This window comes from Nerophis ophidion, linkage group LG29 (genome assembly GCF_033978795.1).
Source record: "Nerophis ophidion isolate RoL-2023_Sa linkage group LG29, RoL_Noph_v1.0, whole genome shotgun sequence".
Lineage (NCBI taxonomy): Eukaryota > Metazoa > Chordata > Actinopteri > Syngnathiformes > Syngnathidae > Nerophis > Nerophis ophidion.
In genome coordinates, this window is record NC_084639.1 from 15,684,274 (window position 1) to 15,705,791 (window position 21,518).

At 39.0% G+C, this 21,518-nt stretch overlaps 1 protein-coding gene across 3 annotated transcripts in view; it reads right to left on the minus strand.

Moving 5' to 3' along the window:
* Positions 1-255: 255 nt before the first annotated feature.
* tlx2 (T cell leukemia homeobox 2) overlaps positions 256-21,518 on the minus strand; it is a 54,994-nt gene continuing 33,731 nt past the window's right edge. Inside the window, exons 4-5 of one of the 3 annotated variants that reach the window (XM_061892137.1) lie at positions 707-887; positions 256-524 (exon numbers count right to left, since the gene is read on the minus strand). In XM_061892137.1, coding sequence (XP_061748121.1) covers positions 513-524; positions 707-887 — 193 coding nt within the window. In that variant the 3' untranslated portion in view covers positions 256-512. Of the gene's footprint in view, positions 525-547; positions 888-21,518 lie in introns of those variants that run through there. The other 2 variants (XM_061892138.1, XM_061892136.1) reach the window with 2 other exon arrangements.

The following is a 21,518-nucleotide window of genomic DNA, read 5'->3' on the forward strand; positions in this document are numbered from 1 at the left end:
GTAGAGTTCGATACAAAGTGTAAATCAAACAGAGGAAGTTTTTTCTTTCCGACATCAAACAGTAGACTACTTAAGTTTTCCAATTTAAATCTTTTATATTTAAAAGGTAAAAAAAAAAAAAATTTAAAATTTTTTTTTTTCAATTTTCAGCGCTGAAAATCAAATTATATTCAAAGAAACAGACCCCATGTTATTATTGTGAAAACCGATCCAGGGATCGATGTGTGCAACAAGCGTAAAAGACACAAAGAGGCCTTTGAAAAAGTCACAATATGATTTAATATAAAAGAGCCTTTAAGTGGACCGTCGTGGGGCACGGGCGATGACGTCGTGGTCCAGGTGGCACTTCATGCAGTTATACCTTGTACAAAGTCAAAAGCGGAACCAGTTTTTGTGCAGAAAGTCTCTGCGTCCTCTCGAAGGTTCCAGACGTAAAAAGGGAAAGAGGGGCGGGGGGCGAGTCTTGACCGGTGGGCATGTACACGCGTGTCCATTAGATAATCCTCCCTTCTTTAGACCGTCAGCTGAAGGGAAAGCGGAAAACGTGGTGTCAGGCAGGAAATGGACTCAGCACATATTTACACTCAGAGCTCCTTGGCGGGGAAAAAAAGAAGAAGTGTCCATTCCCCTTTTATCTGGAAGATTGGCTAAGCCACAATCGCGCTCACATTCACACCACAGTTGCCAGAGAGGTGACGGAGGTCACCTTATTGTCATCGGCCCAGGGCTGCAGGTTCTGCAGGGCGTAGAGCGAGGAGTTGTGCAGGCACAGAGGGTCCGGCTGGAGGGGCTGACTGAGGGTCTTCTGGAAGGCTTCCTGCTGGAGCTGCAGCATCAGCCGGTTGGCCTGCTGCCTCTCCGCCTCCCGCTCTTCTGCCGTCTGTCGCCTGGAACATAACACAACACACCTTTTCATGCCTTGGCTAAAGCAGTGGTCCCCAACCACCGGTCCGTGGACCGGTACCGGTCAGTGCACAAAAAACATTAATTAATTTATAAACCACCGCATTTTCTCCAAGATACCCTTCGCCTGGCCCACTAAACACACCAATAAGATTGTTTATAGATGTGTAGTACAACTCCTGATAGGAAGTTAATGGACATATAAAATGTTAATGTGCCAGATTGATGCAGAGTCATTGAATATTGCAGGGGTTGAAGTTAAAGTACCAATGATTGTCACACACATACTAGATGTGGCAAATTTATTCTCTGCATTTGACCCTGGGAGGTGAGGGGAGCAGTGAGCGGGAATTATTTATGGTGATTTAACCCCCAATTCCAACTCTAAATGCTGAGTGCCAAGTGCCAAATGGGTCCCATTTTTATTGCCTTTGGTATGACTCGCACGGGATTTGAACTCACAATCTACCGATCTCAGGGCGGACACTCTAACCCAGGGGTGCCCATTACGTCGATCGCGAGCTACCAGTCGACCGCGGGGGGTGTGTCAGTCGATCTCGAGCCAGGCTTTTAAAAAAAATAGACCTAAAAATTAGTGATCATCAATCTTCACCAAGACGTCACTTAAATGACATTCACGGTACCGGAGGGTCTTGTGAGATGACGCTGGCTGCTGCAAGATCATTATTATGAAAATATGACCGAGAGGAAGGCGAGAAATACTTTTTATTTCAACAGACTCTCGCGCCGTACCTTCCGTCAAAACTCTAAAGGCCGACTGCACATTTCCTATCTTCACAATAAAAGCCCTGCTTCATGCTGCCTGCGCTAACTAAATACAGAGTCTCGGAAAACTGGCGTGCACAAGCGATCCCTCAATCAATCAATCAATGTTTATTTATATAGCCCCAAATCACAAATGTCTCAAAGGACTGCACAAATCATTACGACTACAACATCCTCGGAAGAACCCACAAAAGGGCAAGGAAAACTCACACCCAGTGGGCAGGGAGAATTCACATTCAGTGGGACGCCAGCGACAATGCTGACTATGAGAAACCTTGGAGAGGACCTCAGATGTGGGCAACCCCCCCCCTCTAGGGGACCGAAAGCAATGGATGTCGAGCGGGTCTAACATGATACTGTGAAAGTTCAATCCATAGTGGCTCCAAGACAGCAGTGAGAGTCCCGTCCACAGGAAACCATCTCAAGCGGATCAGCAGCGTAGAGATGTCCCCAACCGATACAGGCGAGCGGTCCATCCTGGGTCCCGACGAGCGGTCCATCCTGGGTCTCAACTCTGGACAGTCAGTACTTCATCCATGGTCATCGGACCGGACCCCCTCCACAAGGTCAGAAAGCTGGCGTGCACATCACTTGTGCACGCCAGCTTTCCGAGACTCTTATTTAGTTAGCGCAGGCAGCATGAAGCAGGGCTTTTATTGTGAAGATAGGAAATGCGCAGTCGGCCTTTAGAGTTTTGACGGAAGGGACGGCGCGAGAGTCTGTTGAAATAAAAAGTGTTTCTCGCCTTCCTCTCTGTCATTTTTTCATAATAATGAACTGGCAGCAGCCAGCGTCATCTCACAAGACCCTCGGGTGCCGTGAATGTCAATCAAGCAAGCGACGGAATTTGCCGCCAATGTTTTTCTTGTAAAGTGTATGGAAGCTGGATGAATTAGATGCCAAAAACCAACCACTTTCATGTGGTATTGTACAGAAAGGACAACTTTTTTTCTCCTCCATTTGAAAATGTGGGCGTTATCATCATTACTGTCTGATTCCAATTAATGCAAGTCATCAGAATCAGGTAATACACCAACTTATATTCTTGTCTTCGTGAAAGAAAGACATCTATATGTGTGACACATGCTTGTATTATCATTAAACACATTTAACTTGTTTACAAAAATGTATCTTTCATAAATAAATAAATATAAATGATATATATAAATGAGGTAGATCCCCTCGAGTTGGTCAATTGAAAAGTAGCTCGCCTGCAGAAAAAGTGTGGGTACCCCTGCTCCAACCACTAGGCCACAGAGTAGGCTTCAGAGTAGGTTCTTAACCTTTTTGACCTCAGGAACCAACTTTTCCACTACAGAAGGACCCGGGGACCACTTCAACATTAACACTGAATTATCATCTTACTCTTGATTTTGATCATATTCAATAATTATATTTAACCTACTTACAGTTTACTACATTGTCAAATAAAACAAAAGCATGTGTTAATCACAAGGATTATTAATAATTTAATAATAAACTTTAGGCAAGGCTGATTAGGAAAAGAAGTACCGTATTTTTCGGATTATAAATCACAGATTTGTACTCTGGAGCGATTTATGTGTGAAATTATTAACACATTACCGTTAAATATAGAAGAGGAAACGACGCATTGTCTACCTTTGGAGTTGGCAGAGTTGTTTAGAAGCAACACAGAGTAAGAAGATTTAATCGGATATAGCGATTAGGAGTGACATATTGTTTGGTAAATGTATAGCATGTACAATATCAGGGGTCGGCTTACCACTCAAAGAGCCATTTTGACCCGTTTAACAAAATAAAGAAAACAATGGGAGCCACAATACTCTTTTGAAATTTAAAATTAAATAACACAGCGTACAAAGTTTTTTTTGCTCTGTGCTATGTATAAACCAGGGGTCTCAGACACGCGGCCCGCACCTTTATCTGAAAATATTATATTAGTGCGGCCCGTGAGTTTTAATTGAATGCCGCCGCTTGACAACATCACAATTGCCAACCATCCCAATTTATCCGAGGGACTCCCAAATTTCAGGGCAACTGTTCTCTCGAATGCCTGCTGATCTTCATCCAAACAACAGTATTAAGGGCGTTCTGTGATGGTATGTCGCTTAACACCCTCTGCAAGCGTAACAAACAGCTTGTTAGGCCATTTACATATTGAATGTGGCTTTTGCAGACTCACGTCAGTGACTGCAATGCATACTTGTTCAACACCCATACAGGTCACACTGAGGGTGGCCGAATAAACAACTTTAACTCTCTTACTAATATGCACCACACTGTGAACCCACACCAAACAAGAACGACAAACACATTTCTGGATAACATCCGCACTGTAACACAACATCCATCCATCCATTTTCTACCGCTTATTCCCTTTCGGGGTCCCGGGGGGCGCTGGCGCCTATCTCAGCTACAATCGGGCGGAAGGCAGGGTACACCCTGGACAAGTCGCCACCTCATCGCAGGGCCAACACAGATAGACAGACAACATTCACACTCACATTCACACACTAGGGCCAATTTAGTGTTGCCAATCAACCTATCCCCAGGTGCATGTCTTTGGAGGTGGGAGGAAGCCGGAGTACCCGGAGGGAACCCACGCATTCACGGGGAGAACGTACAAACTCCACACAGAAAGATCCCGAGCCTGGATTTGAACCCAGGACTGCAGGAACTTCGTATTGTGAGGCAGACGCACTAACCCCTCTTCCACCGTGAAGCTCTGTAACACAACATAAACACAACAAAACAAATACCCAGAATCCCATGCATCCCTAACTCTTCCGGGCTACATTATACACAAGTTTCATACTTTTTTTTACCTGCACATCATCTCCCGCTGTGCTCTGCGTATTGGGATCACGACAAACCATCCTTGACGCGTTACGACTTCTACAAAGCAATGAACTACCTGCTACCAGCTACTGATATGGAGTATTACATGGTTACCCTGCCGAGCTCTATACAGCACAGACACTCGACAACGGCACATTATTTGCAGATCATAATTATTGATTTGCAAGTAATATTTTCTGGACCAATTATGTGAAGTTGGATCATTTCTCACGGCACACCAGACAATATCTCACAGCACACTCGTGTGTCGCGGCACAGTGGTTGAAAAACACTGGTGTAGTAGACCTAAGTATTCATTAAGTACCACCATAATGAAAACATTAAAATACAGTAGTGTAGCAGACCAAAGTATTCTTTAAGTACCACCATAGCATTAAAATACAATAGTGTAGTAGACCTAAGTATTCATTAAGTACTACCATAATGACAACATTAAAATACAGCAGTGTGGTATACCTAAGTATTCCTTTAGTACCACCATAACATTAAAATACAGTAGTGTAGTAGACCTAAGTATTCATTAAGTACCAACATAAGGACAACATTAAAATACAGTAGTGTAGTAGACCTAAGTATTCATTAAGTACCACCATAATCAAATCTTCCACTTTGACATTATTTTCGGGAAAATATGGCATATTTTGTGTTTGCCGTTAAAAAAAACAAAAACTAAAAGGGCAAAAAACAAACAAACAAAACATTAAAAACAACAATACAAACCTGGATAGATAGATTTGAAGTTGAATTAAAGATGTAAGCGTTAAAAGTAAAAAAAACAAAAAAACAATAGTGTATGACTTATTTTTTAAGACTTTTATGAGTGGGACCCTTTTGGATCTTTGATAAATTTTAGTCGCATTTTTTTTATTGTCATTGCTCAAAAAATAATAATGAATCAAAATCAATGTTTTTATGAATTATTGACCTATTTAAGGCTCCAATTACTAGAAATCAAATCTTCCACTTCGAATTTATTTTAAATGACAAAAATGGCAAAATCAAAACAAAAAAAACATTAACAAAAAATAAAAACCTTGAAGTTGATCCCCGGGACCAAACTTGAGGTTTAGAAAAAACAATATATTTTGAAATTGAAAACTGTCAAAATAGCACCAAATGCTTTTATTTTTCGGTGTGGGGGCCTCAGTGGAAAAATATTTGACACCACCGGTTCATGGTGTAATTTTTTTAGGTTTTTGTTGCGCCCTACAAAGTGTTAATGTTGTAAGAAATTTACATATTTTACACCAGCTGTTTGACTGTAACGTGCTTGTTAGTTGTAGTTTTCATTAACACATTTGGAGGTGTTGAAATCGCCATGTAAAATCGCTAATGCTAATCAGTAGCATGTCAATGTATATTAGCATCAAGCTAACACATTTTTTGGAAAAGTGGACCCTCACTTAACTTTCGTTGGATCTTTTATTTTTTGAGTCAATTACTTTGTTGGGGTTAAAAACTAGAGATAGTTTGGTTGAGTCTGGTCTCAGTGCTGCTGGAGTGATCGCAAAGATCGTAAGTCGGCAAACGGGCATGACGTTACGCGCAACTTTGGTACCGTAACATGGCACCATTGTATTTTATGTCAATAGGTGCCCATCCCTATATGTGAGGCCGTTATCAGCAAAAAATACAAAACAATTTAAGTATTGCATAACCTGTGCTGGCATGTAAAATGTGTGATATCATGTGCGATACAGGCTGTCCTGCAGCATGTTTACTTGTGTGCGATACAAGTAGTGCTGCAGTGTGTGTAGTTGTGTGTGATTTCATGTGCGATACAGGCAGTCCTGCAGAGTGTTTACTTGTGTGTGATACCTAATGCGATACAAGCAACCCAGGGGTGCGTTTACATGTGTGTGATATCATGTGCGATACAAGCAGTCCTGCAGCGTGTTTACTTGTGGGTGATATATCTTGTGCGATACAAGCAATCCAGGGGCACGTTTACATGTGTGTGATATCATATGTGTTACAAGCAGTCCAGCAGCGTGTTTACAAGTGTGCGATATAGTGTGCGATACAAACAATCCAGGGGCGTGATTACATGTGTGTGCGATATCTTGTGCGATACAAGCAACCTGGGGGCGTGTTTGCATATTTGTGATATCTTGCGCGTTACAAGCAGTCCAGCAGCGCGTTTACATGTGTGCGATACAAGCAGTATGGCAGCGTGTTACATTTGTGTGATATCATGTGCGATAGAAGCAGTTCTGTGGCGCGTTTACTTATGTCATATCATGTGCGATACAGGCAGTCCTGCAGCGTGTTTACTTCTGTGGGATATCATGTGCGACACAGGCAGTCTTGCAGCATTTTTGATTGTGTGCACAATCATGTGCGATATCATGTGCGATACAAGCATCCCCGCAGAGTGTTTAATTATGTGCGATATCAGGTGTGATACATACACGTAGTCCTGCAACATGTTTACTTGTGTGTGATATAATTTGTGATACAAGTTGTCCTGCAGTATGTTTACTTGTGTGTGATACGATGTGTGATGCAAGCAGTTCTGCAGCATGTTTACTTGTGTGCGATATCATGTGCAATAGCGGCAGTTCTGCAGAGTGTTTATTTGTGTGTAAAATCAAGTGCAATACAAGCACTCCTGCAGAGTGTTCACTTGTGTGGTATCACGTGTGATTCAAGCACTACTGCAGCGTGTTTACTTGTGTGTGATATCATGTGCGATGCGAGCAGTCCTGCAGCGTGTTGACTTGAGCAAAGCTGAACAGTTAACATTTAAATGTCCCCCAATAAGCAGACAGTTACTCCTGTTTTACTAAAGTCCTTTTACAAAAGATACACATACCTGGCTATAGGCTACTAGAAGGTAGCAGGTACACAACAGCTAAGCACACGATAGCACACGAGCTAGACATAAGTAAATATGCGTCCTTAAACACTTGTCAAAATAAACACGTGTTGAATAGTTATGGATGCATATTACGTTTTAAGACAGAACCATATTAGAAAGTATCCAGTAACAAACGTGTCTGCATCAGTCAACTTACTGCATCATGTTAGAATGCCACCAAATAACTTAAAGGGGAACATTATCACCAGACCTATGTAAGCGTCAATATATACCTTGATGTTGCAGGAAAAAGACCATATGTTTTTTTAACCGATTTCCGAACTCTAAATGGGTGAATTTTGGCGAATTAAACGCCTTTCTATTTATCGCTCTCGGAGCGATGATGTCAGAACGTGACGTCACCTAAGTAGTCAACGCCATTTTCTCCACCACATTACACGCAGCAAGACAAATCAGCTCTGTTATTTTCCGTTTTTTTCTACTGTTTTGCGGTCTCTTGGAGACATCATGCCTCGTCGGTGTGTTGTCGGAGGGTGTAATAACACGATCAGGGACGGATTAAAGTTGATTTAGGTAGAATGTGCATCGATTAGCACGGCATAATAATCGATGCTAACAGGCTATTTAGGCTAGCTGTATGTACATATTGCATCGTCATGCCTCATTTGTAGCTATAATTGCATCCATCCTTTCCCTTCACTCACATTTAATGCCAAACAAACACATACCAATTGAGGGATTTAAATTGCTCCAGTGTCAAGAGATGCGAAAGTCCCTCATTTGGTTTTTACCGGCGATGCTACGACAGAGGTGGCAAGAATCTCTGGATATCCTGCGACACTCAAAGCAGATGCATTCCCAACGATAAAGTCAACGAAATCACAAAGGTGAGTTTTGTTGATATTATTGACTTATGTGCTAATCAGACATATTTGGTTGCGGCATGACTGCCAGCTAATCGATGCTAACATGCTATTTAGGCTAGCCGTATGTAAATTTGTAGCTGTATTTGCATCCAGCGTTTCCTTCCACCCACATTTAATGCCAGACAAACACTTACCAATCACCGAATTTAAGTTGATCCAGTGTCACCGGATGCGAAACTTCCGATCGTTGGTCTGCACATTTTACCAGCAATGCTAAGGCAAACATGAGCAAATAGCTTCAATAGCTATTCGCTCAATAGCTTCAGTTTCTTCTTCAATTTTGTTTTCGCTATCTGCCTCCATACTCCAACCATCCGTTTCAATACATGCGTAATCTGTTGAATCGCTTAAGCCACTGAAATCCGAGTCTGAATCCGAGCTAATGTCGCTATATCTTGCTATGCTCTCCACCACCTGTTTGTATTGGCATCGCTATGTGATGGACAGTGGCTTCGCAAATAGCGAAAATCAGGCACCTTATAGCTTTTTTTAGGGATATTCCGGGATGGGTAACATTTTTTAAAAAACTTCGAAAAATAAAATAAGCCTGTGGGAACTGATTTTTATTGGTTTTAACCCTTCTGAAATTGTGATAAATGGACAGTGGCTTCGCATATAACGAAAACCAGGCACCTTATATCTTTTTTTAGGGATATTCCGGGATGGGTAAAATTTTGAAAAAAACTTCGAAAAATAAAATAAGCCACTGGGAACTGATTTTTATTGTTTTTAACCCTTTTGAAATTGTGTTCCCCTTTAATAATTTCCTCTCCACTTCAACTTAAAGACAGCATATGTCCATTACATACCATAATAAGGCAGTCTTGCGTCTACTGCTGGGAAAGGAAGCTGCATTTACTTGCTTCCATATTCTTCGCCGCCCGCGCCTGCCGTTTTGGCTTGAGGCAAGGTGGCAGCTGACGGCGCCGAGTGACAGGTGTTGGCGAGGGAACGTGACTCAGAGGGCAGGTGGGAGGATGGGACTTATCACACGTGTTAACGGAGACGCACATCCTGTAAGTGGTGTCAGGGGGCGTCGGAGCGACAAACATCTGCATTTATTTCCACCGCCTGTTGAGTGAACCGCGCCACAAAGTCGGACTTCAACCGCAAACTCTGCACATTGCTGTGCTTTTTCTTGAGAGTTGTTTTAGAAGATGATAGTATTAGGGATGTATGATGAGGTAGCGACTTGTCCAGGGTGTACACCGCCTTCCGCAGTTTCCAAAAACAATGTGAAATGTGGACTCATCAGACCACAGAACACTTTTCCACTTTGCATTAGTCGATCTTAGATGAGCTCAGGCCCAGCGAAGCCAGCGGCTTTTGTGGGTGTTGTTGATAAATGGCTTTGGCTTTACATAGTAGAGTTTCAACTTGCACTTCCAGATATAGCGACCAACTGTAGATAGATAGATAGTACTTTATTGATTCCTTCAGGAGAGTTCCTTCAGGAAAGTAGTTACTGTAGTTACTGACAGTTGTTTTCTGAAGAGTCACTGAGCGCAATGTGGTGATATCCTTTACACACTGATGTTGCTTTTTCATGTAGAGCAGCGTGGAAACGAGGAGAGAGTCACTGGGAAGTTAAATTTAAAAAATATGGATATATACAGTATTCATGTGTAGTAAGTACAATAATGGCACTAGCATATATGGAAGAATCGAGGAAGCAGGTATCGTACCAAGGCAAGTTTTATTTGTGGCTAGAACAGACTGTCCTGGAAAAAGATGCCAAAGTATACTTATTTCACAGCGGAGGAGAAGACAACTTCTCGTTCAGCTGCGCCTCTTCCAGGAGCACACACAAACACACTTCTCCTTTCTCTTCGGGCTCCTTCTTTGCCGATGTTATATGTATATACATTTTCATTTCAATAAATCTTAAAGTGCTACAGTACAAGGCATTATTTAAAACAATAACAGCTTAGCCTTTTAAACACTATCAGTGGAGCACAAGGAAACACAAAACATGCAAAATACTAATTTGAGTTATTATGTTAGTTAGATACTAGTGCGTAAAAGTAGTTTTTGAGCACATTTAACAATACAAAAATTATATAGATAATTTTTGTCACAATCACCGTGAAATGTTCCTATCGATACATCTCTTTGTTGACATGATTGTGTTGTGCGTCTTTAAACAGAAAGCAAGTTGAGACAGAAGTCAACAGTGCCTCTGCTGGTTGTAGCCAAGTAATGCAATCCAATTTTGGGGTTAAACAATTAATTAATTAATCAAAAGGGGTGCACAAAAAATTAATTCATCCCGATTCTAAAAACATTCATATCTTATATATATATATATATATACTATGTATAGATGTATATATACGTGTGTGTATATATATATATATACTGTATGTATATGTATATACATATATTATATGTATATGTATATCTATGTATGTTTATGTAAATACATATGTATGTATGTATATATATATATACTATGTATATATGTATATACACGTGTGTATATATATATAAGAATGTATATATATATATATCTGTGTATGTGTATATATGTATTTATATAGACATATACAGTATATACATATCTACACATATATATGTGTATATATATATATATATATATATATATATATATATATACATACACACACACACACACACACATATATATATATATGTATGTATGTATGTGTGTGCGTATATACAGTCGTGGTCAAACGTTCAAACACACCTGTAAAGAACATAATGTCATGGCTGTCTTGAGTTTCCAATACTTTCTACAACTCTTATTTTATTATGATAGAGTGATTTTAGCACATACTTATTGGTCACAAAATCATTCATGAAGTTTGGTTCTTTTTATGAATTTATTGTGGGTCTACTGAAAAGGTGAGCAAATCTGCTGGGTCAAAAGTATACATACAGCAATGTTAATATTTGCTTACATGTCCCCTGGCAAGTTTCACTGCAATAAGGCGCTTTTGGTAACCATCCAAAAGCTTCTGGCAAGATTCTGGTTGAGTTTTTGACCACTCCTCTTGACAAAATTGGTGCAGTTCAGCTAAATTTGTTGGTTTTCTTACATGGAGTTGTTTCTTCAGCATTGTCCACACATTTAAGTCAGGACTTTGGGAAGGCCATTCTTTAACCTTGATTCTAGCCTGATTTAGCCATTCCTTTACCATTTTCGATGAGTGTTTGGGGTCATTGTTCTGTTGGAACACCCAACTGCGCCTAAAACCCAACCTCCGTGCCGATGATTTTGGGTTGTCCTGAAGAATTTGGAGGTAATTCTCCTTTTTCATTGTCCCATTTACTCTCTGTAAAGCACCAGTTCCATTGGCAGCAAAACAGGCCCACAGCATAATACTACCACCACCATGTTTGACGACAGGAATGGGTTTCCTGGGATTAAAAGCCTCACCTTTTCTTCTCCAAACATATTGCTGGGTGTTGTGAATTGTGTGAAGTGAATTATATTTATATAGCGCTTTTTCTCAAGTGACTCAAAGCGCTTTACATAGTGAAACCCAATATCTATTGTGGCCAAACAGCTCAAGTTTTGTTTTATCTGACCACAGAACTTTCCACCAGAAGGTCTTATCTTTGTCCATGTGATGTGAGAATCGAGAACCATTGATTCTGAATTGAACCGACATTCGAGCAATCTGAATCAAATCAAATCAATAGGTGCCTAAAGATTTACACTCCTAATGATTATTGTACCAAATTAAACAGTAAAAAAATCTGTTTGAATCGAGAATCGTCACCCGAGGAATTAGAATTGGATCAACTCGTTTGGTGGCCAAAGATTCACACCCATAATATATATCAGGGGTCACCAAGGTCACCAGGTAGCCCGTAAAGACCAGATGAGTCGCACGCTGGCCTGTTCTAAAAATAGCTCAAATAGCTGCCTCTATTTTTTAAATTGTATTTATTTACTAGCAAGCTGGTCTCGCTTTGCTCGACATTTTTAATTCTAAGAGAGACAAAACTCAAATAAATGATAAATAAATGGGTTGTACTTGTATAGCGCTTTTCTACCTTCAAGGTACTCAAAGCGCTTTGACACTACTTCCACATTTACCCATTCACACACACATTCACTCACTGATGGAGGGAGCTGCCATGCAAGGCGCCCACCAGCACCCATCAGGAGCAAGGGTGAAGTGTCTTGCTCAGGACACAACGGACGTGACGAGGTTGGTTCTAGGTGGGATTTGAACCAGTGACCCTTCGGGTTGCGCACGGCCACTCTCCCACTGCGCCACGCCAAAAATAGAATAGAATTTGAAAATCTAAGAAAATATTTCAAAGACTTGGTCTTCACTTGTTTAAATAAATTCATTTATTGTTTTACTTTGCTTCTAATAACTTTCAGAAAGACAATTTTGGAGAAAAAATACAACCTTAAAAAGGATTTTAGGATTTTTAAACATATATACCTTTTTTACCTTTTAAATTCCTTCCTCTTCTTTCCTGACGATTTAAATCAATGTTCAAGTTTTGTTTTTTTTATTGTAAAGAATAATACAAAATTTTAAATTTAATTCTTCATTTTAGCTTCTGTTTTTTCGACGAAGAATATTTGTGGAATATTTCTTCAAACTTATTATGATTAAAATTCAAAAAAATTATTTTGGCAAATGTAAAAACTTTGTAGAATCAAATTTAAATCTTTTTTCAAAGTCTTTTGAATTTCTTTTAAAATTTTTGTTCAGGAAAATCTAGAAGAAAAAATGATTGGTCTTTGGTCTTCAATTCTTCTCTTATTTTTTTCGGTTGAGTTTTGAATTTTAAAGAGTCGAAATTGAAGATAAACTATGTTTCAAAATTTAATTTTCATTTTTTTCCTGTTTTCTCCTCTTTTAAACCGTTCAATGAAGGGTTTTTTTCATCATTTATTCCCTACAAAAAACCTTCTGTAAAAGGAAAAAAATGTACGACGGAATGACAGATAGAAATACACATTTATATATATATATATATATATATATATATATATATATATATATATATATACATATATTTATTTATTAAATTGAGCAAATTGGCTATTTCTGGCAATTTATTTAAGTGTGTATCAAACTGGTAGCCCTTCGCATTAATCAGAACCCAAGAAGTAGCTCTTGCTTTCAAAAAGGTTGGTGACCCCTGATATATATTATAACAAATTATACATTGAAATAATCGGTTTGAGTCGAAAATCGTGGTAATCAAAATTTCCGAATCGAATCGTCACCCAGGAATCTGAATCAGATGGAATCGTTAGGAGCCCTATTAATCACCTTAGCGGTTCATATTTTGACAGCAGTGGTGGCCACGCTCGGGAATCATTTTTGGTGATTTTGGCAGCTAATAACATGTCAAAAGTCACAAAACATCAACTCTTGAAGTTCTTTCTGCATTATTCGATTATTTATTTCCATTTGTGTTTTTATCTTCAACTCCCAGCGTGGTTGACCCTGTGTGTGTCTCCATGACAGGAGATTGACAGCGGTGCTGGTGTGAAACGCGGAAAGAAGACAGTAACCATTACGGCAGGTATAGCGGCTTCACACTCGCCAACCTGCGTCCATTAGCCGCACATTATTGCTAACGGCATTATGCTAATCTGATTGGCGGCTCGCTGATTCCATCACCGTCTTGTTAGTTTGCGTGCTGGTCGACATGCTCCGCCTGCCAGGTGCAGCACGCTGGTGATGGGCGGCAACGCCATCAATCTACCAGTTATTTTAGGCACGCTGTAGAAGATGATTTCTTTTACTCCCACAAATGAGCTTCAATATCTACATTGAAATGTAAAAAAACGAAACCAGTGAAGTTGGCAGGTTGTGTAAATGGTAAATAAAAACAGAATACACTGATTTGCAAATCCTTTTCAACTTATATTCAATTGAATGGACTGCAAAATAAAATATTTTATGTTCCAACTGAGAAACTATTAATTTTGTTGCAAATAATCATTAACTCAAAAATTAATGGCAGCAACACATTGCAAAAAAAGTTGTCAGTTATTGACAGTGGTTTTCGGAAGTGTCCCTGAGCCGATGGGGTGATATCCTTTACACACTGATGTCGCTTTTTGTTACATTTCTGCCGGAGAAACGCCGCCGGCTTCTCTGGGCCCAAGATCATCTAAGATGGACTGATGCAAAGTGGAAAAGTGTTCTGTGGTCTGACGAGTCCACATTTCAAATTGTTTTTGGAAATATTCAACTTTTTGTCGTCCGGACCAAAGCGGAAGCGAACCATCCAGACTGTTATCGACGCAAAGTTCAAAACCCAACATCTGTGATGGTATGGGGGTGCATGGGGCGGTATAGCTCAGTTGGTAGAGTGGCTGTGCCAGCAACCTGAGGGTTCCAGGTTTGATCCCCGCTTCCGCCATCCTAGTTACTGCCGTTGTGTCCTTGGGCAAGACACTTTACCCACCTGATCCCAGTGCCACCCACACTGGTTTAAATGTAATTCAGATATTGGGTTTCACTAGAAAAAAGCGCTATATCAATATAATTCACAATTCACTTCATTAGTGCCCAAGACATGGGTAACTTACACATCTGTGAAGGCACCATTAATGCTGAAAGGTACATACAGGTTTTGGAACAACATATGCTGCCATCTAAGCACTGTCTTTTTCATGAACGCCCCTGCTTATTTCAGCAAGACAATGCCAAGCCACGTGTTACACCAGCGTGGCTTCGTGAAAAAAGTGTGCAGGTACTTTCCTGGCCTACGTGCAGTCCAGACCTGTCTCCCATCGAAAATGTGTGGCACATTATGAAGCGTAAAATACGACAGCGGAGACCCTGGACTGTTGAACGACTGAAGCTCTACATAAAACGAGAATGGGAAAGAATTCCACTTCAAAGCTTAAACAATTAGTTTCCTCAGTTCCCAAACGTTTATTGAGTGTTGTTAAAATAAAAGGTGATCTACTACTTTGGCATGTATTGCAGCCATGAAAGTTAATTATTATTTGCAAAAAAAAAAATACAGTTGATGAGTTTGAACATTAAATATCTCGTCTTTGTAGTGCATTCAACTGAATATGGGTTGAAAATGATTTGCAAATCATTGTATTCTGTTTATATTTACATCTAACACAATTTCCCAACTCATATGAAAACGGGGTTTGTATACAGTATATGTATGTATGTATGTATGTATCTATGTATGTATGTATGTATGTATGTCTGCCTGTATGTATGTATGTACATATACATACATATATGTGCATACATACATACTTACATACAAAAACAAACATGTATATATATATATACATACCCATATATATATATATATATATATATAAATATGCAAAATGTATGTATATACAGATATTTACCATGATAGATTACCGCACCTCAAAAAAACTCAGGGAAAGGGAATACTGTTAATTTCCTAGAGAAGACGCTAGCTAGCTCTCAGCTAGTGCACTATTCACTAATTCTAAAACCTTTACAAAATAAAATGGAAGAAGATAAACATATTCCGAGACTTATTCAAAAAGAATTAAGAAGAATATTTAATGTAAAGAATTTTGAACAATATTTCATGTTTCTTCTAGAGAAGCAGCTAGCGTGCTAATGGCTAACTCGCAGCTAGCGCACTATTCACTAACTCTAAAACCTTTACAAAATAAAATGAAATAAGATAAACATATTCTGAGCCTTCTTCAACACGAATTTAGACCAATATTTAATGTTAAGAATTTAGAACAACATTTCATGTTTCTTCTAGAAAAGCAGCTTGCGCACTAATGGCTAACTCACAGTTAGCGTACTATTCACTAACTCTAAAACCTTTACAAAATAAAATGGAATAAGATAAACATATTCACAAACATATTCAACAAGAAGTCAGAACACTTTTTAATGTTTTTTTTATAGCGGCAAGTAGTGCATTAATCGCTAACTCTAAAACCTTTACAAAATAAAACGGAAGAACTTAAACATACTCAAACATTTCAATAACAAGAAATCAGAAAATGTTTTAATGTTTCTTTTAGAGAAGCAGCTTGCACGCTAATTTCTCGTTGGCAGCTAGCACCCTAACCACTAGCTCACAGGTACAGGGCTAATCGCCAACTCTGAAACATTTACAAGTTAAAATGGAAGAAGGTAAACATATTCAAACACTTTTATAACAAGAAGTCAAAAAATATTAAATTTTCCTTCTAGAAAAACAGTTAGCCTATTAATCTTGAGCTCGCAGCTAGTGGGCTGATTGCTAACTCTAAGACCTTTACAAATCAAAATGGAAGAAGATAAACATATTCAAACACTTAACTAATAAGAAGTAGTGACAACATTGTTTAATTTTTCTTCTGGAGAAGCAGGTAGCACGCTAATCTCTAACTGGCAGCTAGTGCGCTAAACACTAGCTCAGAGCTAGTGGACTTATCGGTAACTCTAAAATCTTTACAAATTAAAATTGAAGAAGTCGAACATATTCAAACACTTCAATAACAAGAAGTAAGAATATTGTTAAATTTTCCTTCTAGAGAAACCGCTAGCACGCTAATCTCTTAGCGACTTATACAACAAGAAAATCAGAACAATATCAAATGTTTCTTCTCGAGATGCAGCTAGTGCGCCAATCGCTAACTCTAAAACCTTTACAAAATAAAACGGAAGCAGATAAAAATACTCAGACATTTCAATAACAAGAAGTCAGATTTTTTTTAAATGTTTCTTCTAGAGAAGCAGCTTGCAGGTTAATTTCTAGTTGGCAACTAGTACCCGAACCACTTGCTGCCTGCTAGAGGGCTGATGGCTAACTCTGAAACCTTTACAAATTAAAATGGAAGAAGTTAAACATATTCAAACACTTCAATAACAGGAAGTAAGGATAATGTTAAATTTTCCTTCTCGAGAAACCGCTAGCACGCTAATCTCTTGGCGACTAATACAACAAGAAATCAGAAAGATATTTCATGTTTCTTCTAGAGAAGCATCCAGTGCGCTAATCGCTAACTCTAAAACCTTTACAAAATAAAACGGAAGAAGATAAACATACTCAAAGACTTCAATAACAAGAAATCAGAATTTTAAAAAAATGTTTCTTCTAGAGAAGCAGGTTGTGTGCTAATTTCTAGCTGGCAGCTAGCACCCTAACCACTAGCTAACTGCTAAAGGGCTAATAGCTAACTCTCAAACCTTTACAAATTAGAATGGAAGAAGTTAAACATATTCAAACACTTCATTAACAAGAAAAACTTTTTTTTTTAATTTTCCTTCCAGGGAAACCGTTAGCACGACTTAAACAACAAGAAATCAGAAAAACATTTAATGTTTCTTCTAGAGAAGCAGCTATTGCACTAATCGCTAACTCTAAAACATGTACAAAACAAAACGGAAGAAGATAAAGATACACAAACACTTCAATAACAAGAAAGCAGAATTTTTAAAAAATTTTTCTTCTAGAGATGCAGCTTGCAGGTTAATTTCTAGCTGGCAGCTAGCACCCTAACCACTAGCTCACTGTTAAAGGGCTAATCGCTAACTCTGAAACCTTTACAGATTAAAATAGAAGAAGTTAAACATATATAAACACTTGAATAACGAGAAGAAAAAATATTAAATTTTCTTTCTAGAAAAACAGTTAGCACGCTAATCTTGACCTTGCAGCCTGTGGGCTGATTGCTAACTCTAAAACGTTTACAAATTAAAATGGAAGTAGATAAATACACTATATTGCCAAAAGTATTTGGCCACCCATCGAAATAATGAGACTCAGGTGTCCTGATCACTTGGCCCGGCCACAGGTGTATAAAATCAAACACTTAGGCATAGAGACTGTTTCTACAAACATTTGTGAAAGAATGGGCCGCTCTCAGTGATTTCCAGCGTGGAACTGTCATAGGATGCTACCTCTGCAACAAATCCAGTCGTGAAATTTCCTAGCTTATAAATATTCCAAAGTCAACTTTCGGCTTTATTATTAGAAAATGGAAGAATTTGGGAACAACAGCAACTCAGCCACCAAGTGGTAAGCCACGTAAACTGACAGAGAGGGGTCAGTGGATGCCGAAGCGCATAGTGCAAAGACTTTCTGCACGGTCAGTTGCTACAGAGCTCCAAACTTCATGTGATTTTCCAATTAGCTCACGTACAGTACGCAGAGAGCTTCATGAAATGGGTTTCCATGGCCGAGCAGCTGCATCTAAGCCACACGTCACCAAGTCCAATGCAAAGCGTCGGATGCAGTAATGTAAAGCACTTCGCCACTGGACTCTAGAGCAGTGGAGATGCTCTCTCTGGAGTGATGAATCACGCTTTTCCATCTGGCAATCTGATGGATGAGTCTGGGTTTGGAGTTTGCCAGGAGAAGGCTACATGAAGTTTGGTGGAGGAGGAACTATGGTGTGGTGTTGTTTTCCAGGAGTTGGGCTGAAAGGAACTTTGAATGCTCCAGGATACCAAAAAATTTTGGACAATTCCATGCTCCCAACCTTGTGGGAACAGTTTGTAGCTGGCCCCTTCCTCTTCCAGCATGACTGTGCACCAGTGCACAAAGCAAGGTCCATAATGACATGCATGGCAGAGTCTGGTGTGGATGAACTTGACTGGCCTGCACAGAGTCCTGACCTGAACCCGATAGAACACCTTTGGGATGAATTAGAACAGAGACTGAGAGCCAGGCCTTCTCGACCAACACCAGTGTGTGACTTTACCAATGCGCTTTTGGAAGAATGGTGGGAAATTCCTATAAACACACTCCGCAACCTTGTGGACAGCCTTCCCAGAAGAGTTGAAGCTGTAATAGCTGCAAAAGGTGGATCGACATCATATTGAATCCTATGGGTTAGGAATGGGATGGCAGTTCAAGTTCATATGTGAGTCAAGGCAGGTGGCCAAATACTTTCGGCAATATAGTGTATGTTCAAACTCTTAACTAATAAGAAGTCGTAACAATATTGTTTCTTCTGAAGAAGCAGGTAGCACGCTAATCTCTAACTGGCAGCTAGTACGCTAACCACTAGCCACAAGCTAGTGGGCTAATTGCTAACTCAAATACCTTTACAAATTAAAGTGGAGAAAGATACTTAGATCAGATTCTTAAATCCCAAGAAATTAGAACAATTTTTAATGTTTTTTAAGAGGAGCAGCCAATGCGCTAACCACTAACTTAGAGCTAGTGTGCTAATTGCTAAATGTTTCTACTAGAGAAGCAGCTAGCTGGCACACTAATCTCTAGCAGGCCGCTATTGTGCTAACTCACTGCGAGCGGGATAATTGATGATTCGGAAACTTTTACAAATCAAAATGTTATAAAATAACATATTCAAACACTTTAAATAACAAGAAACCAGAAAAATAATTAATTTTTCTTCGAGCGAAACCGCTAGCACGCAAATTTTTAGCTAGCTTGCAGCAAGCAGGCTAATCGCCAACTCTAAAACCTTTACAAATAAAAAAGTAGGAAGGTGAACGTATATAAACACTTAAATAAAAAAATGTCCAAACAATATTTAATGTTTCTACTAGAGAAGCAGCTGGCACGCTAATCTCTGGCAGGCAGCTAATGTGCTAACCACTGGCCCGCTGCGAGTGGGATACTCGCTGATTCGGAAACCTTTACAAATTAAAATGTAAAACAAATGAACATATTCAAACACTTTAAATAACAAGAAGCCGGAAAAAGATTTTTTGTTGCTTCTTGAGAAGCAGCTAGCACGCTAAATTTTAGCTAGCTCGCAGCTAGCGGCTAATCCCTAACTCCGAAACCTTTACAAAGCAAAATGTAAGAAGATGAACATATCTAAACGCTAAAATAAAAACATGTACGCACAATATTCAATGTTTCTTTTGGAGAAGCAGCAGGGAGATAATGTGCTAACCATTAGCCCGCTGCGAGTGGGATAATCGCTGTTTCGGAAACCTTTACAAATTAAAATGCAAGAAAATTTACGTATTCAAACACTTTTAAATAACAAGAAGCCGGAAAAAGATTTCATGTTTCTTCTTAAGAAGCAGCTAGCACGCTAATCTCTGGCTAGCTCGCCAACTCTAAAACCTTTATAAATCAAAATGTAAGTAGGTGAACATATTTAAACACAAAAAATATTTAATGTTTCTTCTAGAGAAACCGCTAGCACGCAAACCTCTAGCTCTCTCGCAGTTAGCAGGCTAATCGCCAACTCTAAAACCTTTACAAATAAAAATGTAAGAAGATGAACATATCTAAACGCTTAGATAACAAAATATCCGAACAATATTTATTGTTTCTTCTATAGAAGTAGCAGGCAGCTAATGTGCTAACCACTAGCCCGCTGCGAGTGGGATAATTGCTGATTCGGAAACCTTTACAAATTATAATGTAAGAAAATTTACATATTCAAACACTTTTAAATTACAAGAAGCTGGAAAAAGATTTCATGTTTCTTCTTGAGAAGCAGCTAGCACGCTAATCTCTAGCTAGCTTGCCAACTCTAAAACCTTTACAAATCAAAGTATAAGAAGGTGAACATATATAAACACTTAAATAAAAAAATGTCCGAACAATATTTAATGTTTGTACCAGAGAAGCAGCTGGCACGCTAATCTCTAGCAGTGCTAACCAGTAGCTCATTGCGAGTGGGATAATCGGTGATTCGGAAACCTTTACAAATTAAAATGTAAGAAAATTAACATATTCAAACACTTCATATAACAAGAAGCCAGTAAACTGTTTAATGTTTCTTCTAGAGAAACCGCTAGCACGCGGATCTCTATCTAGCTCGCAGCTAGCAGGCCAATCTCCAACTCTAAAACCTTTACAAATAAAAATGTAAGAAGATGAAATATCTAAATGCTTGAATAACAAAATATCCGAAAAATATTTAATGTTTCTATTAGAGAAGCAGCTAGCACGCTAATCTCTGTGGCTAACCGCTAGCTGGCTGTGAGTGGGATAATCGCTGATTCGGAAACCTTCGCACATTGGAAGAAGATAAACATATTTTAACACTGAACACGTGCTAAAACAATATGTAATGTTTCTTCTGCTAAGAAAATAAAACGTGGTTAAAAGATTGCAGTGTTTTTGAGCAAATTCTACAATAGTAGTGATAAGAATGCTGACATGGAATGTTCATATTGTCTAAGGCAGGGGTCACCAACCTTTTTGAAAGCAAGAGCTACTTCTTGGGTACTGATTAATGCGAAGAGCTACCAGTTTGATACACACTTAAATAAATTGCCAGAAATAGCCAATTTGCTCAATTTACCTTTAATAAATAAATCTATGTATATATAAAAAAAATGGGTATT